At 38.1% G+C, this 25,358-nt stretch overlaps 1 protein-coding gene across 1 annotated transcript; it reads right to left on the bottom strand.

Moving 5' to 3' along the window:
- Nucleotides 1–441: 441 nt before the first annotated feature.
- Nucleotides 442–18,957, bottom strand: LOC118822483 (NACHT, LRR and PYD domains-containing protein 3-like). Its single transcript, XM_036591562.1, is given in 14 exon segments — nt 442–830; nt 1,426–1,602; nt 2,208–2,381; nt 2,863–3,039; nt 3,513–3,686; nt 8,594–8,770; nt 10,705–10,795; nt 10,798–12,438; nt 12,727–12,931; nt 14,847–14,904; nt 15,307–15,420; nt 16,384–16,497; nt 18,556–18,639; nt 18,866–18,957. Coding segments are annotated over 13 exon segments (3,162 nt in total). The 5' UTR covers nt 18,609–18,639; nt 18,866–18,957; the 3' UTR covers nt 442–823.
- Nucleotides 18,958–25,358: the final 6,401 nt, after the last annotated feature.

Here is a 25,358-nt window from a genome sequence, read left to right as displayed (position 1 = left end):
TCTGATTCACTGATTCACATGGTCAAGTGAATGAGGTGTGTTGGAGCAGTGGAACATTAAACTGCAAAAGCATGTCCTCCAGGACTGGGACTGGAGGAACAGGGCCATGAACTGTAGTGTAAAGAACTTTCTGTCCACTCCACATCTAATACTGCAGCACCATTCAGGATTGGACCTGATACTGGAACACAGAAGTCACCATTGAAAAGTAATACACAAACATTTCTGATGAAACATACACCATTCATATGTGTGGATAAAGCATGGAAAAGAATGATAATATATACCGACACACGTCAGTCAGACTACAAGAAGGCTTTATTGATTTATTGCTTAAAACCAAAACATTTCCACTAGGGAAAGTCAGATTTATGAGCTCCAATATTACCAGTACAATATAAATACCAAAGAATGTGAAATATACAAAAAAAAAAAAAAAAAAACTGAGGAAGTCAGTCATGGTGTGCCTTGTCTGTTTAAGCAGAATGAAAGTCTCTCAGTCTCTAAAACCAATAATATCTCTATCTACATTTCCATTGGTTTCATGACACCTGGTGCTCCTCCCTCCTGTACACACACTCTCATCACCTCTCATCAATGTGGGATCATCGACCAGCATGAGGTGTTTGATGGTGATGTCATGAGGAGATCACACAGTCATGTGCTGCAGCTGTTTTCACAGATTTGACCACTAACAGCCCAAACACACAAACGATGATATGTAGAAGTGTAATACTGAGTGTGTGTGTATGTGTGTGTGTGTACTAAGACTCCTCCTCTCCTTATAACCTTCTATGTTTGAGAGCAAACAGCTGGCTGGTGCTCAGATGCTGTAAGACAGAATAAAAGATAATCATCAGACATAAAATCATATTAAAGTCAATCAGATATCAGACTAAACACATACAGCTGAAATGTAACATGGTTTACTGAACACCCTAAACAATAACAATCATTGTATATAATGATACAATGATTGTTAATAATAATAATAATCATCACTGTATCAAATGGGGACACTAAACCACGTTTGTGTGTTTATGATATACAGGGTGATGTATAAAACTCCACAGAGTTAGAGGAAATAAACAGGAACAACACAGTTCAATCTTTATAAACCAAAAGAGAAAACCTTTAAAGGGGGTGTCTTGCTACTACCAACCCCCCTCATGAATCTTGCATCAGTATGTTGTCTTAATTTTACCGAATGTATTATCTGTGTCAAATTATTTCTAGTATTTGTATTTTCAGAAACTGCGTCATTAATCAAATAACAAGTTACTTAACATCTATTTGGTGAATTTAATTAAGTAATTAAATCACTTGTACACATATCTAGAACAGCTTCAATCCTGACTCTCTTGTATTAGTGTGTGTGTGTGTGTGTGTATGTGTGTGTGTGTGTACAGTAAGTCAGCAACTCACTATAATATCTCCAGTTTACAGTGTGGATCCTTCTGTAGATCAGAGAGCAGCTTCACTCCTGACTCTCCTGGTTTATTGTGGTTCAGGTCCAGCTCTCTCAGTTCTGATGAAGGGTTTGATTTCAAAGTTGAAGCCAGAGAAACACAGCCTTCATCTGTAATACTGCAGTTGTACAGTCTGCAAAGAGATGGAGAAAAACTTACAGTTCAGTAAACACATTCAAACACTCAAACACACACATACACACACACACAGATACTACTCCATCCAACTAAGCCTGTTTCACTACCTCTGCATGCAATTCATGCTCAATGCGTTAATCCTGAACAATGGTACAGCAGGGCTGAGCTGGAAATTTGCACCAACAATACACAAGTTCTACAATATTACGTACAATTTTTTTTATGTTGTCCATTTTTGCTGTGTGAGTGGTAAAGTAGATCAAGTCAATTTGTTGACAGAGCAGTTTTCTGACTTGTGACAGAAAATGTATAGAAAATGGTGTTTGTTAAATTAATTATGTAGTATGAAGTGTCCTGTCCAAACATTCAAAATGTATAACATAAATATATTTCAGTAAGAATGGAATAGATGTGGAGCAGAAAAAAACAAAAAAACAAAAAAAAAACTACAGTGTTCTTTCTCATATGTGGGTGGGGGGTTAAGTGGGCAATAAAACTGCAGTGGAGTGATTACAGAATGCTTTTAGCAGGTAGTGTAAATTACTGCACCTCCATTTCACTCATATAGTCTGACACACAGTGATGAAGATATGGTCTTACACCAGTTTCTCCAGTTTACAGTGTGGACTCTCCAGTCCAGCAGAGAGCAGCTTCACTCCGGAATCCTGTAGTTTATTGCTGCTCAGATCCAGTTCTCTTAGAATTGAAGAGTTTGAGCTGAGGGCTGAGGATAGTGCTTCACAGCTTTCTTCTGTGAGATTACAACCACACAGTCTGGGAGAAAAATGATGACACATTAGAACAACTTCTGTCCATCTCTACATGTTCACTACTATCAGATCTATGCTTTTATTATGGGCTACTGTCCAAAGCAGCTACATGCCTGAGCCTACATAACCACAATTATGTCAATGAATCTTTGGGCCAGTTTCTCTGTGAAACTGTGTGCAATAGAATTATATATCATTTGTCCAGGTGCAAGGCTGGCCTCCTTAATTAATGAGGTTTTGAATTTTAAACGGTATGATATGATTTTTAATGGCCTTAAAAATCATATCATATCGTATCATATGTACTGATAAATAACTGTCCACAAGTGTGCTCTGGAATTCTGGTGGTGTCCAAAGATGAAGCTTCTAACTATTAAATAAGGAAACAATACAAAGGAGAGAAAACAAATACATAAGTATTTCAATGTTTAGGCCTAGCCCTGTACAAGACACAAACACACAAAATGTGAAAGTGCTGATCATACTCCAGTTTCTCCAGTTTACAGTGTGGATTCTTCAGTCCATCAGAGAGCAGCTTCATTCCTGAATCCTTCAGCAGGTCGTTGTAACTCAGGTTCAGTTCTCTCAGAGTTGAGGAGTTTGAGCTGATAGCTGAAAACAGAGCTGGACCACTTTTCTCTGTGACATTACAACCACTTAGCCTGGGAGAGAATTGATGGTACACAATTTATTAGCATCACCCCCCCACACACAAACAGTGTGAGAGGCAGATATTGTAAATGTTAAAGCCATTCCATGTTATTCATTATTTAATGTTTACCTTATTTAGAGAATCAGCAAAGATTTGCTGGAAATTTGATGAAATATTATAATGATAACCCATAGTGTGAATTCTTCTGTTCTTTCTTACACAGCATGGTATATCTCTTCGCACTAAAATATTTTGGAATCTTTGGCACATTCTTTGTTATTGTTTTGGACATTTACCGAAAATATACTCAAATATTAAAATAATCAGACTAACAATAATACTAATTAAATTAATATGATTGTGCAACAACTGGAACAAACTTAAGGAAATGCAGTGAAATATGTATGAATACGGATAAGAAAAAGAGAAAGAAAGGGACAGACAGAGAGAACAACAACTGCAGTGATAAAGTGATAATCTTACTCCAGTTTCTCCAGTTTACAGTGTGGATTTTTTATTCCAGCAGATAGCAGCTCTACTCCTGAATCCTGCAGTTTATTGTTACTGAGGTCCAGTTCTCTCAGAATTGAGAAGTCTGAGCTGAGAGCTGATGCCAGAGCTACACAACTTTCTTCTGTAAGATTACACCGACTCAGCCTGGGAGAAAAATAATGTAATGAAATCACACTGACATTACACACAGAGAGAGTTGAGATGATTATTTGACTAAACTTGATTATGGATCACTCAGTAACTTTCAGGAGGAACCATCAATTATTTGCTAGAAATATAATGATGCACTACAATAAAAATATTTGTATTCTTGGGCTGGTACAGTAAGAAACATAGCATTTTGCACATTTCCATTGTTTTAGCACATAGCAGGAGTGGTGAATACTGACATACCACCCTGGGCACAGCCTATGTGGAAGTAGCACTGACCAACCTTGACCAACATATGGAACAGGGACTGGGACAATAAACTCCATATGTCAGAGCACCTCAAATTTCCCTTTGACTTGTGTACTGTGGGTTTCCTAACTTCTAATCACCAACTGCTGAGTTGGTACTGAGGCATTGACTCTCTGATTGATCTCACTCTGAACTCAATTAGAACCTTTCTTGTGAGAAGATGGGACAACACATGCAAACTCCTGGATATTCAAATGGTGCACTGGTTTTCATCCATGATTCCCAAAGAAACCTGATCAAAGACTGATGCTAGCAGCCAAGCATTCTTGGTCCCAACCCTTTACCCATATACAAAGCTTTTCTCTGCTTTCCTCTCCAATATAGGCCTGTTGCTATGTCTCAAGATGCTATAAACTCTCTCGAGTGTAATTGGTTGATACGTTTATAAACAGCACAGAGAAGGCAATGTGGGGGATGACAACCTTGTATTATTTCCTTTTGGTTATATTTACTAAATGTTTGTGGGGCCACTAAGGCATTTTGCATGTGCAAAAGTGCTCAGAATTTATTTATTTATAAAAGCATGTGAACATGAAGTCACCACTGAGCTGCAGGTTTCATTGAGTTTTCATTGATTTTTTCAAATATTCATTTTATGATATGACACTGCTGCACTGGTGCACAAGTAAGGGATGAAGCTATGCAAATTAACAGTCTGGAGCGATTTACTGGGGTAACGTGTTTAGGAAAAGTGTTAATTTTTATTAAAGTATTACATTTTTTTATGCCAAGAAGAAGAAGGCACGATTACATTGAAAATGGATGTCAACAGATTTGTTATAAGCAAGCTTCTCTTCTCATCTCTTCATATAAAAAGTGTATAATGTAACATATTTGTAAGGATTACCTCCATTTCTGTTTTATTTAGCCATTTTCTTTTATAGTTTCTTTCACTTTGGGTTGCATATTAGCTTCTTGCATACAAACAAAAATTTATAAAGCACATTTGTAAAAGGCCCATCCATTTAAATATATATGAAAATGGCCAAATAGTGCAGTTTTGGAATATTAAAAGGATCTTGCTGTGTTTGAATTACAGTCTAGCTTTCAGGGGGTTAAAATTAACACTGCAGTTAGGGATGAGGGTAGCTCTCATGTTGCCACTGATAAATGGAGGTAATCCTTAGAAATATGGCATGGAAAATTTCCAATTACCACATGCATGGGTACCTACAGATACAGTATATTGCCAAAAGTATTCGGCAATCCGAAAGATGAGTCTGGGTTTGGTGGTTGCCAGGAGAATGGTACTGGTGGAGGGTGGATTATGGTGTGGGGTTGTTTTTCAGAAGTTGGGCTCGGCCCCTTAGTTCCAGTGAACTATTAATACTTTAGCATACCAAGAGATTTTGGACAATTTCATGCTCCCAACTTTGTGAGAACAGTTTGGGGACAGCCCTTTCCTGTTCCAACATAACTGTGCACTGTGCAAAGCAAGGTCCATAAAGACATGGATGAGCGAGTTTGGTGTGGAAGAACTTGACTGGCCTGCACAGAGTCCTGACCTCAACCCGATACAACATCTTTGGGATGAATTAGAGAGGAGACTGTGAGCCAGGCCTTCTTGTCCAACATCAGTGTCTGACCTCACAAATGCACTTCTGGAAAAATGGTCAAAAATTCCCATAAACACTCCTAAACCTTGCGGAAAGCCTTGCCAGAAGAGTTGAAGCTGTTATAGCTGCAAAGGGTGGGCCGACATTATATTAAACCCTATGGATTAAGAATGGGATGTCACTTAAGTTCATGTGTGTGTGAAGGCAAATGAGTGAATACTTTTGGCAATATAGTGTAGCGGACACTGGCTGAAACTTCACTTCAATTGAGTGTGCCCAACTTATCAACAACCCAAAAGTTAAGGGCCTTTTGGCTCCAGCAAGTCTGGAGTTGAAAGTGTAAATCTGTCGACTTAACACTCCCAACCCCAAACTCATAGTTGTCAAATTTACGGCTGAATTAAGAACCAACACCCCTCTCCCTCGACCCAGGGGGCAACAGAACACCCCTCTGGAATGTGGCCATATGGCTCTCCAAAGTCCTGTGGACAACTTTATCTTTAAATAACAGAAAGTACATTTCTAAGGTATATATCTACTCCAAACTGCAACCATTCGTTAGGACTCATTTTAACTAAACTAGACACACCAAGAACGGAACTGATATGACAATCTGAACTGAAAATATAAACTTTCTAAACCCCCTGAGGATCTCAAACATGGAGCCACAGCACCCCAAGGTGTGAAACCAAGAATTACCACATCACCACCATAAGGACTGTTGCTCACAAAGGACCCCAGAAACACTCATTGATATGCATGTTTAACTATCAACCCTATCTAATTTGCAAGAGATGATGCTTGTATTTGTGTACCCAGTAACTTAAAGTGTGTATTCTTCTTTCTTTTACCAGACGTTAGGAATGTGTAGGATAACTGTCTGAAAGTTACTGAAATAACCACTTAAAGTAGTGATTTTAGAACAATAAGCATGCACCTAGGTTTTCTTTTCACTTATTATATCTAGCCTTCTATTTCACTCTTCTCATTTACTTGATTTTATTCTTTTGAAGTGATTATTTTACTGTGTTAAATTTCCTGCTATGAAAAGACACCCAAAAGGTTACCTGTGTGTTACCGAAGACTATTTCTGCCTTTACAATAGTTGTTTTCAGGTAATGTGGATAAAAACTGTAGGTTGACGCACAAATGTTAGGTTTGTCTGTTGTGGATTATAGGAACTTAATTCAATGATCTGAAACTGTTTGGTTTAATCTAACTAAACTTTTGAAACCTAGAGGGAACAAAGAAAGGAGTTCCCTGGGAAGGCGCTCACAGAGAAACCACCCCCAATCAGAATCGAGAACTAGGAATAGCTAATTACCCGCTAGGTAAGAGAACCTATCAACACCTTCGCTCCAGAAGGGAGGGGCCAACAGCCGGGTAAAACCGGCGCACATGCCCGTTCCAGTTAACTCGAGCTCGCGTTCCAGAGAAGAAGAAGGAACTTCCATAAGTCTATGCCAACCATGGTTAGAAAGAAAGTTTAGGAGCTTAGAACACTTAGATCAGATCTGGATATTTTGTTGTTTGTGTAGTTTGTCTTTTGTTTATATCTTTAAGTTTAACCCAACCTTAGAGAAGAAAGTGAAGATTTCTTTACATGGCCAAGTAAGGAATTTCTTCATGTTTCAGCTCTGATGAAGATAGGTAGATAATTATGGTTAGCAGCCTCGAAATTTGACTGCACTTCCCCAGCCGACTGTGAGTTGAGGTAGCCCGTCATGCCAAGAACCAAGATTCCCTTTGAGCCCCACCTCAATCTGCAGGCAGATTGACCATGAAGGGCTGCCTCGCTGCAAGCTCCATCCTCAAGCAACCCTAAGAAAAGGCCCAGAGACTCTGAAGCCCAGCCAGAGCTGCACCTCGACTGGCGAACTGAATCCTCACCCTAAGACTGCCCTGGTTCCAAGCTTCAGCCTCGGGTAGGCGAGACGCCAACGCCGGTCATCAACTGCAGCACGTCGCCTTTGCGAAGTCCCACCAAGACTCCAGGGACAGCGAAGGAAATCCCGTGTGTGAGCTCCAGCCGGTCCTCAAGCAACCCATCTCAGAGGACCCGTAGTCCTGTCTCCCGACTTCAAAGTAAGGCTGACTATCTTTCATTTGTGCAGTCAAGGTTCGACACTATTTTGTTTGATAAGAATTCTCTTTTAGATATATGTTAGTTAAGGTTAAGTTGCCCTGTAGATCCTTTGTCCTTAAGTTTCGAGTCGCTTTCCCAAGGAGCACCCTCAGCCACCTTTGCATACCATTTTATACTATGAAATAAGTTATATTACCTGAGCCATTCCTTTGTTTGTTTATTTCTTTTCTTTTGTTTATTAACCTAGTTATCCAACTATAGTGTCATATTTAGCCAATAAAGTTACTTTTGATTGAAGCATCCTCAGCACGAGTGTCTGTCTCTTTCCTGCATTGGTCTGTAGACTTTAAACTAAATCCAAGTTACCCTGACCTCCTCTTTAGTTTAAGCAATAATAATCATATTTATAATCAGATTAAAATTGCAGTAACCGTTATAATAGTGTATGTTTAGTTTTCTGCTACACTGAAGCTAACATACTAACATACACCTCAAAATAATACAGCATTAAACAGTTTTTCTGTCAGTTACATTGGCCAACTCACTCCTCATTAGAGCCCACTTAATTACACAATCATTTATGGGTCTGCAGGTCCCTCCACAGACTAAACAATAAAGAAGTACAATTCAGCATAAAATAGTTCCTCACAACCATAATACATAAATTATTTATTATGTGCATTTAGAATACAGCATGTAGTACAAATGGTTCAAACACTAGTTCTTACCAGACTTCCAGTGGTGACTGCAGTTGATATAATTAACCACATCAGCACTGGGACAGGCCTAAAGGCTACAAATGCATTGTACAACACCTCATCTACTATGATGTGTGTGTGTGTGTGTGTGTGTGTGTGTGTGTGTGTGTGTGCGTGAGTGCGAGAGAAAGAAAGAAAGAGAGAGAGAGAGAGAGATAGACAGGTCCATGTCTATAGTGATAGTGATCTCACCTCAGTTTCTCCAGTTTACAGTGTGGATTCTCCAGTCCAGCAGAGAGCAGCTTCACTCCTGAATCCTGCAGCAGTTCATTGTTACTCAGATTCAGTTCTCTTAGACTTGAGGAGTTTGAGCTGAGAGCTGAGGCCAGAGCTTCACAGCTTTTCTCTGTGAGATTACAGTTAGTCAGCCTGGAAGACAAATAAGGAAAAATCATAACACTCACATCCCACACACAGACACACACAGTCTGAAGCTCTCAAGGTTGCCACTTGTCAGCTTTGTTATTCACTTATAGCCTTTAGATATCATTTAGACACATGCAGTCAGTGCATCACTAAAGACCACAGAGATTTTTTTTCCACAAATTTGAATTTTTCAGTCAATACTTCCCTATCCATCACATTCTCTATTCACCCTTCACAAGCTTCATATAGAACAAAAAACATCCAAGGCTGAGACTTTTCTTACTTTATCTCCCACTTGACAGAGAAGGTCTGCAGATACCTGATTTTAAGTGACCCTGAATATGTGTAGATATGTTATGTTTTTTCCATGGCAGAATCTCCACCAAGTTGAGCATTAATTTAATGAAATGACATACAATAATCTCCCATTAAAGTTGTATCTGTTCTTATTTGAACATATGAAGTTTATAAAATAAACGAGAAATTTGTCTCTTAAAAATCAATAAAAGTCTGGTATGAAACTCTTTCCTACCTACTAGAACCCTCACATTTCTCTGATTTCTCTGTATTCCATGAATTATTTGATGACATTATGCACTGTAGAGAGTGAAATGCGCAAAATTCTGGCAGTCACTCATTAAGGAATGTTCTTAAACTGTTGGACTATTTGGAGTTTTGGCAAAATGGTGAACCCTCAGCCTTTTCATTCATGCTCTTTTTATACTCAGATATTGTTGTATCACCTTTTTAAAATGGTTTCAAAATGTTTTGAAATGTTTTTCAAACATTTCTAGTCTTAAATGACCAAATCACAACTTTTTTGAAAAAAAAACAAAACAAACTAAAAAGTAAAAGTAAAACATTAAATATCTTCTCTTTGTACTGTTATTTTATTGTAAAAAATGTCCAAGTAGATTTACAAATCACTGCTTACCAATCAGGCATAACATTATGACTGCCTCCTTGTTTCTACGCTCATTGTCCATTTTATCAGCTCCACTTACTATATAGGTGCACTTTGTAGTTCTACAGTTACAGACTGTAGTCCATCTGTTTCTCTGCATACTTTGTTAGCCCCCTTTTACCCTGTTCTTCAGAGGTCAGGACCCCCATGGACCCTCACAGAGGAGGTTCTATTTGGGTGGTGGATCATTCTCAGCACTGCAGTAACACTGACGTGATGGTGCGTTAGTGTGTGTTTTGCTGGTATGAGTGGATCAGACACAGCAGTGCTGCTGGAGTTTTTAAACACCTCAGTGTCGCGCTGGACTGAGAATAGTCCACCTACCAAAAATATCCAGCCAACAGCGTCTGGTGGGCAGCGTCCTGTGACCACTGATGAAGGACTAGAGGATGACCAACACAAACTGTGCAGCAGCAGATGAGCTATCGTTTCTGATTTTACATCTACAATGTGTATCAACAAGTGAGTGGACACAGTGTTTAAAAACAAAATGATGGAAATTTTTGGATGGGACATCAGAGGTTTATGTTGTGTTTAACTTGTGATTGGATGTCTGTATAGTAATTGGCCTTTAGAAGTGGGTGGGGCAAATGTAATAAAACGGGACCAGTTGGATTTTAAACATTAATAATAATTGCTCATTTTTATTTTTCGTGTGTAGCTGTCATCAATGGCAATGAAATCAAACTCCTATAAAGGTTAATTCAGACTAATGAGACTGAACATGATTTAACGTAGGATATGGGGACTAACTATTATGTTTTACTCCATGTAGTGTATATGGTAGTGTATACATGGTAGTTAGAACAATATGGTTCTTAATGATGCATATCTTGAATAAAAGAGTTTTATTGCATCAGTTGACTGGACATTTTCTACACTCAAATGTGCATTTTATCAGTGAATTTGACTAATTTTCAAAAGTACAATATGTGTTATATTACGTTATGAAGCAGGGTAATTTCATACTCACTTAGCTTTTCTGGATGCTTTGACCACTGGCAGAAGCCTCAGTATACATCTCTCTGATCTGTCATATTTACGCAGATCAAACTCATTCAGCCCTCTTCTGAATTCAGCAACACAAACACCAGAGCTGACCATTGGACAGAAGAGAGTTTTACTCCACGGAGACAGTAATGCCCTCTGTTCAGATATGTTTGGACTTCCATCACTAGAGAATGATCATTCAGTTCATTCAAACAGTAGAACAGATTGATGGATTTCTCTGGAGAGGGATTCTCCTTGATCTTCTCCTTGATGTACTGGACCGTATCCTTTTTGCTGTGAGAGCTGCTTCCTGTCTGGGTCAGTAGGCCTCGTAAGACAGTCTGATTGGATTCCAGTGAGAGACCCAGAAGGAAGCGGAGGAAAAGATCCAGGTGTCCATTCTCACTCTTCAAGGCCTTATCCACTGCAGATTTGATGAAGTTTGACATTTTAGACTCTTTGAAAATACCAGAGAGATCTGTGGTTATCTGTTTAGTTACATCTTTGTTGATGAAGGAGAGAAATGCATATAAAGCAGCCAGAAACTCCTGAACACTCAGGTGCACAAAGCTGAACACCTTCCCCAGGTGCAGCTCAAACTCCTCTCTGAAGATCTGGGTACAATCTCCTGAGTACACTGACACTTCTCTGACATCAATGCCACACTCTCTCAGGTCCTCCTCATAGAAGATCAGATTGCCTTTCTCCAGCTGTTGGAAAGCCAGTTTTCCCAGTGCCAGAATCATCTTTCGAGTCTGCTGAGGATCAATGTTAGATGTCTGAAAGATCAGGAAGTGTAAGAACATTTGAGTCAGAGTCTTTGGGATCTCTCCACTCTCTGCTTCCCCCAACACTCTCTCTAGAACAGTGGCTGCAATCCAACAGAAGACTGGGATGTGGCACATGATGTAGAGGCTTCTTGAGGACTTCATGTGTGAGATGATTTTATTGGCCAGGCTCTGGTCACTGATTCTCTTCCTGAAGTACTCCTCTTTCTGAGGGTCACTAAACCCTCTTATTTCTGTTACCAGATTAACACACTCAGGAGGGATCTGATTGGCTGCTGCTGGTCGAGAGGTTATCCAGAGGAGAGCAGAGGGAAGCAGATTCCCCTTGATGAGGTTTGTCAGCAGCACATCAACTGATGCTGACTCTGTTACATCCCACAATCTCGCATTGTTCTGGAAATCTAGAGGAAGTCGACACTCATCCAGACCATCAAAGATGAACATGACTTTGTTATTGCCACTATTGAATGATTTTAAATCATTTAATTTTGGGAAAAGTTGGTAAAGCAGATCAATCAGACTGAGTTTTCTGTCCTTCATCAAATTGAGCTCCCTAAAAGGAAGTGGAAATAAGAGGACATTCTGATTTGCTTTTCCTTCAGCCCAGTCCAGAATGAACTTCTGCACAGAGACTGTTTTTCCAATTCCAGCAACTCCTTTAGTCAGCACAGTTCTGATGGATTCGTCTTTAAAGAGGTCATTGCAGTTGATGGGTTTCTCCTGTGATGCTTGTCTCCTGAATCCTGTCTCAATCTGTCTGACCTCATGCTCATTATAGATGTCTCCACTCCCTCCCTCTGTGATGTAGAGCTCTGTGTAGATCTCATTTAGAATGGTTGATGTTCCATGCTCTAAAATTTTTTTATAGTTATTTTTATATTGTTTCATTAGTTTGGATTTGAGCATTTTCTGACATGCAGGAGCAATCCCTAATAAACACAAACATTGTGATAAACATTGTATCCTGTGTTCGCTAACTGCATATCATATGCAGTATTTGTCAAACTTCATTACACTCTTAATTTACATCCTACTTTCAGAAATATCAACTAATATTTGAAAGCTAAACATATAGAAACATAATTCTTTCCTCCATGTAACTGCATTCAAAAGGATGCGAAAAGTAAAACCTGGTCCTAGATCAGCACTCTTTATATGAGAAGTGTGATAAGTATGGATCAGTGTCCTTCCTCTAAAGCCAAACCCAGAGTTCTTACCACTCTTCAGTGTTTTTGCAAGGTTTGTCTGGTTCATGCTCTTCAGCATTTTCCATGAGATCTTCTGCATCGACACATTGGAACTGCTCTGATCCTCCTCATCCTCCACCTCTCTCTCAGAGGATGCTGGGTTATCCACACTCAGTATCTTCTTGACTGTCTTCAGTTCTTTCTTCACCAGAGACATTAATTTGTGTTCCAACTCCTAAATAGGACCAAACAATAAAAAAAAGAAAATCACAGAAATGCTATTTCATTATAGGATGACATTACTGTAATATAAAACAACCATTAAACAAACTGCAAATCCATCCTATCAATCAGAACACCATAAAGTTATATTAAAATATTAAAGTAAAAAGAATTACACGTCTTTTTTTATTATAAAAAATATCATTTTAATATGGAACAAGGCAATACTGGCATTTGGTGTTGGTAAATTCCATCTGAATATCTTTGGAAAAAAAAAACTCTCCCTAACCGATCACCACCTTCTTATAATCGTTTTTGAGCCACATATGTGTGTTCCCAGATTTCCCAGATTTTTAGCCACCAATCAGATGCACTCATGCATATGACATATACCTCTACTTACAGCACTTTAGTCAACTGGTCAATAAAAATGTACATACTGTAACATTATAGTAACCTAGCTGTGATCATGGTGCATGCTAAGCAGAAGCACTCAGATGGCAGGTGGAAGAACTGCATGTGAGACTGCACACCCGTAATGTCACAACGCTGTCTAAATTGATTGATGTGGTGGTTGTTGGATGAAATACAGGGGTGCCTCTGAGCTGAAGCCACATCTTTCAAGGTAAAATGACTTCACTGTTCAAGCATGATGTTTTTTATTATAGCAATATTGGTTTGTAATATTCCTTATGTTTGTCTAGTGCTAGGATTTTGTGTTTTTCCAACTGTATGTTGCTTTATGTGCAGGTCCAAGATGTTTGGAAATTGGGGTAGCTTTTAGTGGTTTTGTTTCTTTTTGTTCCCAGGTTTAGTTAGTTTAACACTTTTAGCTGTTTTTGATTGTGATTTTGGTGCATGCTCACCCATGAATCCCATCCCATCTAGTTTAACATCTTGCCTTTGAGACTTTTAAAAATATATAAATGAACTTTTGCTGTTTTCTGATTTTAAATGGTGTCCACTGTTTGGTCTGTTAGCTTGTCTGGAGAAAGAATCCACATTCATTCTCTGTTATGGCCTGTCCCTAGACCACAGTCTAGAGTGCACAAAATGTGGCCAGAAACGGCTATACTCAGATCCACTTCTTCTGAGAAACTATTAAGAAATGTTCCTTTTAATTTGGTTTCCTTGAACAGCACATATATGACAGTTGTTCAAAGTTCTTTGAAGTAAATTGAATGGAACACTTTTGATCTGCTCCCTAGCACCTTTGAACGTATGGGTTAGCGGAGATATTTGTGCAGAGAATGAAGCATGCCCTCAAAGCTTCACAAGAACAGGGCTCATTCCGCCAGTAGCTAAAAAGGTTTCTGCTCTCTTACAGACATGTGGTATATACAAACAACATGTGTTTCTCTTTCAGTGTTTCTCATGACAATATCATACACCAGCCACTTGTCCAAGAATCATTTTTCAAGGCTACTCGCTGCTTCAACAGAACCAACGCTGCCTGCTACTCCTGGGTCAACTCCTACCATCAAAGATGTACCTGCATGAAGGGGACACCTGCCACTATCCTGTCAGAGAATGGTGGCCTCCAAAATGTTTGAGTTATTAGGGCAGAATAAACCCCCCGAGTAATGTTAATGTAAATAAATGTATGAGGTTGTCCAATCTCACTCTTACATGAGTACAAAAAAGTTAATTGTATATTTTTTTGTTACATAAATTCTGCATTTGCAGCAGTTCATTTACACGTGGTTAACTCCCTTATTACAGTGCATTTTATTAGCATTTTATCAAAAGCAGATTTCTGATTAATTGTTACCTGTAGGCAATAGGTGAAATTGCATGTTGGGACTATTTTTGTATAGATTTCCTGACAAAGTAATAGTACAAAAACTGGTTAACCATTTTTATGGTTGTGACTGTGTAAGTTGCTGAAATACCTACCACACTCAAACGTACCAGAATTACATACAAACCTTTAATATGGAGTCCAAGTGACGTCTGCTGAAAATTTTTGATTTCTTCTTTTGGACCCTGTAGATAATATATAGAATGTTCATATATGAACAGCAGTACACTAGAAGATATTTCACACTTTCCTGTTTTTAACACTTCCATTTCTATATTTTCTGACTGACAATTTGTGTTTTTTTTAATTTTACACATTATAGTTCCAGGTATAAATCTCCACATTACTGTTCTCCACTCCAGCAGCACAGACTCCTTCAGCTCAGGAAATTCAGGCTGGATAAAGTGATTTAATCCTAATCTATTATTCCTCACTGCCAGTCCTGGAGACCTGCAGCTCTGTGCAATTTAGTATTTTTCTGCTCCAACACACCAGATGCAGCTCATGAAGAGCTTCATAATGAGTGAGTTTGATCAGGTAGGACTGGAAGTGAGGAACACTGTCCTAAACCATCACACTGTCCTTACCTCTCAGCAGGAGATCTGTCTCCCTCTCCGAAGTTTATTGGACTTTCCATTGAGTCATCACTGTCCGCAGACTTACAGCCAGGTTCAGGTGGTTTTGTTTTACCCCAAATATAACTGAAATATAATCAAACAACAGATTTCACTGTATGTTCTGTGATATTATCAAAATAAGTGATTTATCTAAATCATGTGCGTTTACATACAGTTTCGATTTCTGGTTCACATTTGCTCTTTTGTTGTTTATTAAGTAGCAATGGTGTGAAGATGATGAAGGACAACTCAGCTGACACTGTGTTCTCTGCATAAGAAGTTTATTACAAAGTAAAACAGTATCATATCAAGCACTATAAAGTACCTGAGAGGGGATCCGTGCCAATTTTAAATGTCCCCCCCAGAACAGAATAACCATCAGCTTATATATATGGTTCTTGTTGTTGAAACAGGAGACAGAACATATGTTTCTTTTTAAAATGATCTCATCTATTTGGAACTAAGAGAAGAAGGGAGAAAGTGAGAGGCCCCCTTTCCTATAGTAGCGAGAGGCCCCCCAATTCACATTCCTAACCTTGCACAAACAGAGCACACAGGGCACTCCTAGATACTACCTCCTCATACTAAAAGTTTAAGAGTGCTGTTGTCTTCTTTTATAAAGTTACTCTTTTTAAATACACCTCACTTTCTTTGTGTGCTGTTCCCAGAAGAAACTCATTTTGGAGTGCATATTTCTATATTTCTATTATCTTATTCACATTACACTCAGTTCCAGGAATAAACCTCCACATTACTGTTATATTCTCTACATTACACTCAGTTCCAGGTATAAATCTCCACATTACTGTTATATTCTCTACATTACACTCAGTTCCAGGTATAAATCTCCACATTACTGTTACATTCTCTACATTACACTCACTGCCAGTGGACTGCCTGGAGAGCTGCAGATCTGCAAAGTTGAATGTTTTTCTGCTACAACTTAGCTAATGCATCTAATGAAGGGCTTCATAATGAGCTGAGTGAATCTGATAAGGTGAGACTGGGAATGAGGAACACTGCTCTAAACAATCACCCTATCCTTACCTCTCAGCAGGAGATCCATCTCCCTCTCCAAAGTTTACTGGACTTTCCATTGAGTCATCACTGTCCGCAGACTTACAGCCGGGTTCAGGTGAGTTTATTTTACCCGGAATATAACTAAAATATAATCAAACAATAGATTTGACAGGACATTCTGTGATATAATCAAAATAAGTGATTTTTCCAAAACATGGGCATTCACATACTGTACAGATATGGTCGGTCAATGTTGAGCACATTTTGATGATTTCCTGTTCACATGACTGATTCTTGCTTACTCCATATTACCACACTGACATGCCACAATACTGACATCCATATTCAATGCAGGAGGCCCCACGCGCATGTCCCACAGGTCAGTGCAGTGTTCTTTAGCTTCAATGGGATATGGGAGCAGAAGACCCACATGAGTGCCTTTGTTAACGCCATGACACTAGGCACAACACTTTACCTAGGCTTGTGAGGTAGCCAACTGGACCCTAGAGGAATGCAGCATGCAGCATGGTCCAATGAGTCATGCTACCAATTGTTTTGGGCTGATGGTAGGGTTGGTATGTGGTGTAGACCCCATGAAGCCATGGACCCCAGTTGTCAACAAGGCACTGTGAAGGTTGGTGGTGGTTCCATGCTGGTGTGGGGTGTGTTCTTATGGCATGGGTTGGGTCCACTGGTCCGTCTGAACATGTCATTGACAATTTCTTTGCTTGGTGACCATTTGCAGTCCTTCATGGACTTTATGTACCCCCACAATGATGGGATATTCCAGCATGATAATGCACTGTACTATCAGGCCCAAGTTGTCCAGAATTGGTTTGAGGAGTATTCTGACAAATGGTGTGGCCTGCACTTTTGCCCCAGTCAAGCATTTATGGGATGTGGTGGAGACGTCCATTCATACCAGAGATCCTGCACCTACAAACACCGCAGTGCTGTGGGTGGCTATTCAAATGGCATGGCTCAACATCCCTCCAGACATCTTCTATCCACTTGAAGAATCAATGCCACGTCGACTTGCTGCTCTTGACCGGGCTAGAGGGGTCCTACACAATACTAGTTCCTGTCCCTTGACTTCTGGCATGTCAGTGTATTATATTTTACACTTTACACTCAGTTCCAGGTGTAAATCTCCACATTACTGTTATATTTTCTACATTACACTCAGTTCCAGGTATAAATCTCCACATTACTGTTATATTCTCTACATTACACTCAGTTCCAGGTATAAATCTCCACATTACTGTTATATTCTCTACATTACACTCAGTTCCAGGTATAAATCTCCACATTAAATGTTACCGTCTCTTTATATCACACTCAGTATATATCTGTTAAAAATAAATCTACTACACATCCTCTACTGACACACACTGTATAAATCTACACATCACTCTACCAACGCGCACTGTCGTCGGCCTCCTTTTTTTCATCATTTTGGACAATGCTGCTTTCTCCTATTCTCATCCTTCATCCATACAATAAGTATAAAATAAGCAAAAAGCAAAATAAATATTATTTAACATATGAATAAACATATGTTATTTTGCACACTTTACATGTTAAAAACGGTGCCATCACATCCAGTGAAAACATGTTCATGTGAAAAAATGTATGTGATTACTAAATACGTGTTTGTGCACACTAACCAAATACTCTAAGGGCAGAATTTAATCAGGATATAAAAATGTTAACAAAATCAGTAAAAAAAATTGTGTGAACTACATACAATGTTGCCTTTTGCCCTGAAGTGGAAAACTAACCTGGTTTGTCTTCAATTAGTTAATAGTATGTTCTCAGCATTCTGTTGCATTCTATTCTCTGCCTTTCTGAACTCTACTGGCTCACCCATTGATGCCTCACTCTTCATAGACACACAGCTAAGTTCAGATGAGTCTGATCTCTCTGAATCGCACTAAAACACAGCCAACCATTATCTCATATATTTAAGTATATCTTCCTCCATCATTACACAAACAGTTTACTTTATAGTTTGCAGTTTCTGTAAGAGTCATTTCTCCAGTTCAGATCAATAAAATAGCTTTTAACCGAAAAAGGTTCCTTGATCAATCAATGCTACTGACTGGCCAGTTTCCAACAGATACACATGAGTACAGAGGTTTGTTTATGAATGGATATCTATAGAATGAATTTGAGAACATTTAAGATTTATTCTCTCACCTCTGGTCCACCTCTGTGTGCGGTTCCCCCGAAGAACTCATTTTGGAGCTCATAAAACTGCTTTTTATGTCTCCTCATGTAAATCTGCATATACAAATATAAATTCACTGTTTATTTACAATGTGAGCAACATTAATAACATTGTGAGTTCTAATCCTGCCTAGCACTGTTTTAGCTGCTTTGCAGACTGATAACTTAGTGAGTTCTAGGTGGAGATTTTTTAAAGACTGCAATAAAATCTTTTGGACTGTAGTTCATCTAAAGCAAATCCACCTCATTTACCAAAATGAATTAGTGGAAGGATACTCACTGTGTTTTCTCTTTTGTTGAAGTTTATGTTCCTCGCTTGATTAAATCTTCTCGAGCAGACTGTAACTCATATTCCGGCTGAGAATGTCATTTGATTCCTCCGATACTGAGTCTCAAAGTTCATTTATTTATCAGTCAGTCCATCAGTTTCATGCGTTAATGCTGAGCTGAGATCATAAAGACAATAAAAGTTTGCCAGTAATATATTAAAATATTGTCTGTTTAAAATGGCTTCAAAGTGTGTATTCGAACTAATGAGTTAGATACTCTGAATAAAAATGAAGGTTTAGTAGAATACAACCCACTAAAAAAATAATAAATCATTCAGAAATACATAAACTAGACAAGTTTGACTTTAAGATCTATAATCAAAGCTGCCACACCCCAAACATTGACTGTAACTAAGCCAGATGGTGCAAAGGTGGGAGACTTTACTACATGTGATAAAACAATAAAATGTCTTGTGAAACAATAATGAATGCAAAGTAACATCACACAATAATACTAATGAAATATGTTCGTGAATATTGACAAAACAGCCAGATGGGCAAGTCTAGACAGACACAACTTCATCTCACTAGTAAATATGACATTGTGGTGGCGCTCGTGTGTGCTCAACTCATAAACACAGCATCAGGGCAGCATTGGCCAATATCTCTGAATATGTTTGGTTGAGCCTTTTAGCCTGTTAGCAAACTGATGGTCTGTTCTGCCTTTACTATACATTGATGTCACATTCTGTTCATGTTGTAATTGATAAAAAGTGCAATGCTGTTATGAAATATAGTGTGAGCAGTGGTACAAATCTAAGCTTAGGTTAGCTAAGTTTCCTAAGTCTCCTACGCTGTAGTGTATTCACATGTGCATTATTACTATGGCAACCAATGTGGCTCTGTGAGCAAATGCGACTACAATCTGACCATACAAGTTGGATTTGGTCACTTGTACCTTGAAATCTGAACACTATCTAAAGATCAGATTTATGAAGCAAATCTTCATTTGTTCTGCAGCATTGTCATTTTTTAAGGTCTAGCAGGCATTTATGCAGTATTTTGAGAAAGGAGTTCACCTAGAAGTGCCTACAGAATAATGCCCCCAATGCTGTGCCCCCCTCCCCTTGTTTGTCTTATAGGATCGGTATAGTTTTTTCATGTTAATGAGCACTGGTTGTTCTTTTTTTCTGCTACTATATATTGCATAGAAAATATCTGAATAATATTTACTAGTATGATTTTCTGTGAACTCAAGAAAAAAAGCAATGGTTGTAACCAGTAGTTGTATTTTAAACTGTATTTTTAAAATTGACTGTATAGCTATCCTACAGCCACACAAACACTGCAGGCTATTTTTCTTTATGTTTTACTGTCATCCACATAGACAAAAAGCCTGATACGAGTGTATTTTCTGCAGTGATTCAAACTGGACAAAAATATCATTGAATGCACATTCTATGCTCTTTATTTTGTTGCAGTAACACAAAATAGTTGTACTGTCTTTGACAACAGAAAACAGAAGTAACCAACAAAAGCATTTTTCCTAGCATGTCCATCTTGTTTCTGATTTGTACTTACAAACTATGAAGTCATAAGAAGGAACTTCTGAGAAGGAAGCATAAGCAGCAGTGTAAACAGAAGCATTATTTACTTTTTAAAGTCAATAATATGTAACCTATTATCCATTTGTTAAAATGTTAAAAAATGCTTCAGCCCTGTTTGTTTAGGCTAGAATATGTGCATGTGCACCACCAACTTTAATGTCACACATTCTGATGAAGAGCTGCTGAATGACAAAACCAGATTGGACTGGTCAAACTAAGTTGCATATCCAGAAGTGCAATTTGAATTAGATTTGAAACAACATGAAATTTGTAGCTTGAATATGACTTTTTACCATTCAGACTTCAGAAAATCTGTCCTGCTCAAATCGGATACCCTGAAAAATCAGATTTGAGCTCCCTGTTTGAACAAAGACCGAGTTTCACCCAAAAGACTTTACAGAATGTATATAAGGATACAGGCTGAAAATATTACAGCAGAAGTGTTTGTGTTCGTAACTTTGTATGACGGCGGTTGCCACCCATCTATGATTTTCCTGGATTGTCCAGGTTTTTGAATGCCTATCCAGAAAACATCCCATTCCTGGACAGAAAATGTCAAAGAATGCAAGTATTTTAATGTGTTACTAAGCAGTTTAAACAGCTTTTTATCCAATCAAGCAATTTGTATACAAAGAATAGGTTCAAGGATGTGCACAAGGTCCAGGTAAAATTGCCCAAACAAAAGCCCATTTACCCTCTTTGGCGGAGCTGTCCTTCTGGAAGGCAACAACAATAATACTAATAATAATAATAATAATAATAATAATAATAATAATAAATATAGCCGTAAGCGGCAATGAGCGGGTTCAAGCATGCAACAGCAGTATGGGCCCTCCTGCAGGTTTAGCCCATTAGGCCTAAAAAGGCCTCAAGCTGTTGGTCTTATTCATAGGTAGAGTGAATAGAACTGAAAGGATGTCAGTTCATCAAAAGGCCTTCAGTTGCCATGAACAACAAGCAGTGGTGTTTTAAACACATTATAGGTTTGCATTCCTATTGATCTACACTGGTTTGTAGAACATCCAAGAGGTTGTCAACATAGATGTCAAAACTACATGACTAATGGCAGCATTTCTCACATAGTAGGACTTGGACAGTGGATTGATTCTATATTTAAGCCATTGATTTGATGTAGGCCATAATGAGGCCCAATGCACTCATAAGAGGCCCTATTGGTGTGAGGAGCTCAGTGAAAGTGGGTCAGAATTAGTGAAAAGGCCACAGCATGGTAGCATTCTTGATCAGGGACCATATCCAAAGAGGTTCACCAAGTTTTGGTCAGAATGACCTTTTGACCTTTGTATAATAAGTCTTTGTATAGTGAAATCTTTGAATGAATAAGCCAAAATAAAAGACAAGCAGTGCAATTTTTGACATAACATGTAATTAGAAAGTTGTTAATGTGCATGAACTGAGTCACATGGCACCAATTGTTTTTATGTCGATCTTGTAACAACATTGTAATAGCATTTTAATTGATTTTTAAGTGTTTGGGAGTGCTAAAGCGCCCACTAAAGGCCAATCTGGACCAAAATTGGCAGACATCATTAAAGTCTAAATATGTAAATATCCTTAAAGTTTGGAGAGGATGTGACCAATGACTGTTGAGTTATAGCAAATCAATCTAGCAATGCCATGGTTGCAGTAAGTAATTGATTGATCCTCAATCACTGAGTGGAAGAGTCAAAATGTTTTTGATAATTATTAAGGATCAGTGTCTTCTGAATCTTATGATACTAATTTGATGAAAATTGGCAAAAAATCCAGAGACTAGTTCGCAAGAATAGGTTTTTCACATTATGCAAATTAGCTCAAAAAGTGACTGGGGTGCACTTGTTCAGCAAGTCCCAAGGAATCAGAAGAAAAAATAATTTTGTCTCTATATCACTCTGATCAAAAGTTACAGGCAAAAATATGAGTAAAGTTGAAACAGATGAAAAGTTGAAACATAGGACTAAAGTAAAGTATGAGCTCAGTGAAAGTGGGTCAGAATTAGTGAAAAGGCCACAATATGGTGTGATTCTTGATCAGGGACCATATCCAAAGATGTTTACCAAGTTTTGGTCAGATTGACCTTTTGACCTTTGTATAATAAGCCTTTGTATAATGTAGTCTTCGAATGAATAAGCCAAAATACCAGACAAACAGTACAAAGAACATGTACTTAGAAAATTGTTCATGTGAGTGAACTGAGTCGTACGGCACCATTTGTTTATTTGTCGACCTTGTCATAATATTGTAATAGCAATTTAATTGATTTTTAAGTGTTTTTGAGTGCTAAAGCGCCCCCTAAAGGCCAATCTGGACCAAAATGGCATACACCATTACAGTCCAAATATGTAAAGGCCCTTAAAGTTTGGAGATGATCTGATCAATGATTGTTGAGTTATAGCTAATCAAGCTAACAATGCCATGGTTGCAGTAATTAATTGATTGATCCACACGACCCTGAGTAGAAAAGTCAACATGTTTTTGATAATTATTTACCTACACATGCCAAAGAATTTTTCCAGACCAAGTTCGAAAATATTGGATCAAAATCCAGGGACTAGTTTGAAAAGTAAGCTTTTTAAACAGTTACTGATTACAAAAAACTATGCAGTTTTGTAATAAATATGAATTTGCTAATTTTTTGGAATAATGTACTACATATGATACACAAGGATTTTCAAGCAAACTTGTAATAAAATAGTAATAATATGTAATAATATGTAAATTTTATGAATAGCGCCCCCCTGTGGTCAAATTTTTTAAACTTGATTGGTTGTTAGAAAGTGGCTATATGTAGAGATTATTCAAGTTTCATGATGATTGGTCAATGTTAAGCCTGTCAAAAGCCTGCTAAATGCTGATTGGCTGATGGCGACCATATATTTCAATGAATCAAATTGTCCTTATGGATTCACTTATAGTCTGCAAAGTTTCACCCTGATCGGATGTAGGGATGCTGAGAAAGAGCCATGTAGTGTTAACTCCGCCCCCTAATTATATATGCGCACAAAAATCGAATGGCTAATTCAGAATCTTCTCCCAAATGTTTCCGTCAAGTTTGAATTTTTTTGGCTGAAGGGTTGTCGAGTTACAGAATTTTAAATTAATTCTGAATTATTTTGAATTTATCCAGAAGGGTTCATTTGCATATGGCAGCCATGTTGTTTAGAGAAGCCAAAATATTTTTGATAATTATTGAGGTTTAGGCTCTTCTGAATCTTTTGACACCAACTACATGGGGATTGGGTGAAAATTGTAGGACTAGTTTGCAAAAGTAGGTTTCGCATATTATGCAAATTAGCTCAAAATCTAAGTGGGCTGAGCTAAATGGTTCAAAGGGCAAAGTTGTTTGTTTGGACCCAAGGAACTAGGAAAAAATTATGGCTTGTCTGGCAAAAATCTGGTCTAGGAGTTATAGACCCAAACGCGTTGACCTGTGCTATAGCGCCCCCTTGTGGCCAACTGGGCTGATTCCTTGCGCCTGAGTAGCGGGAGGGACTGCTACCTATTGATCAAGTTTGGTGTCTCTAGGACTTACGGTTTGGGCTGTGCGTTCTGTTTCAGGGCAAAAATCTTAACAATTACAATAGGGTTCAATGCATTGCATGCTTGAACCCTAATAATAGTGCTGTGTCTGCATAAATACCAGAGCAGTGAAAAAAGTAACACAAAGTGATGCCCTATGACCCCTGTCATGTGACCCTGTAGTGTCCAAACTTGTTGTTGAGGTTGTGTGAGGGATCCATTTGAGTCTTTTGATGCTGTGAAATTGATTAACAATCAATGGTATAATCAATGGGATTCTCTGTGAATAAAAATCTCAACAATGTGCAGCTTGTCACATTTGCATCACTTCACACAATATTGCCTTATATTATGCTTTCACATGAACCAATCTTAGCTAGCTAGCTAGCTGGCTAACATAGATAACTTGAACATTAGCTTTTTTCTAGCTTGTGACGTGTTCTTGAACATGCTTTATTTACAGAGGTAGCTGATAGAAGTTGCCTTATTTTTCATTTTGAGATGATAGCTTGTAATTTTAAAGTTCAGACTGGTTAAAATGTAATGCATATTTTTTAATGTAATGTTAATTTGTAAATTGCAGTAGGCACTGTGAAAGGAGGAGAATTAAACAGAGAGAAGGAGCTGAGTGAGGCAGCTGAGGGGAGGGCAACTTTACAGAGATGGATTCAAATAGCCAGCAGGTCAGCAGGTGAAGAATTATGATATCAATGTGACGCAGCCATTTCCTACATAATAAATTTAATGTGAAGTAGGTCTATTTTCTCAGAAGCATTTTTAAAAGTTGGAAGTAGGCCAATAACTAACTAAAATTAATATTAAGATCAATTATAAATACAGTGTATTGTATCTGTACATAGTAGTATTGTGAATGCATTTCATCTTTATCATAATGTTAAAGAGAGTGCTCTTCTGTAGTGGGCTAATTCCAAAAGCTCCAGTTCAGGGAGTGGCGGAGAGCCTGGGGATCAAGTAAAATATTTCCAATAGCTATTGTGAAATATGGGATGGTAAGGCCAAAAAATATCTTCATGAAATCTTATGTAGCATTTCATAATTGTTCTGTATTCGAGCACAGAAATATGTGCTAGAATACAGAACAATTATGAAATGAAGAATATAAGAATATCTGCACTCTAGTGGCAAAGAAATACTGCTCTCTAGTGTGTTAAATAAAAACTGCACTCTACTGACTAAACTAAATACTGCACTCTAGTAGCAAAATAAATATTGTACTCTAATGTTTGAGATAAATATTGCTTTCAGTAGCAAAAATAAATATTGCACATTTGCACTCATCACACTGAAGGTAAAATGAAGTAATGACTGAAAAGCATGTTGAAATGCAGACTGCAAAAAAGCAAAAACACAATACAACAAC

This window comes from Colossoma macropomum, unplaced genomic scaffold, assembly GCF_904425465.1.
Source record: "Colossoma macropomum unplaced genomic scaffold, Colossoma_macropomum, whole genome shotgun sequence".
NCBI lineage: Eukaryota > Metazoa > Chordata > Actinopteri > Characiformes > Serrasalmidae > Colossoma > Colossoma macropomum.
The sequence above is the reverse complement of the archived record's forward strand: the minus strand, read 5'-3'. Positions and strand labels throughout refer to the sequence as shown.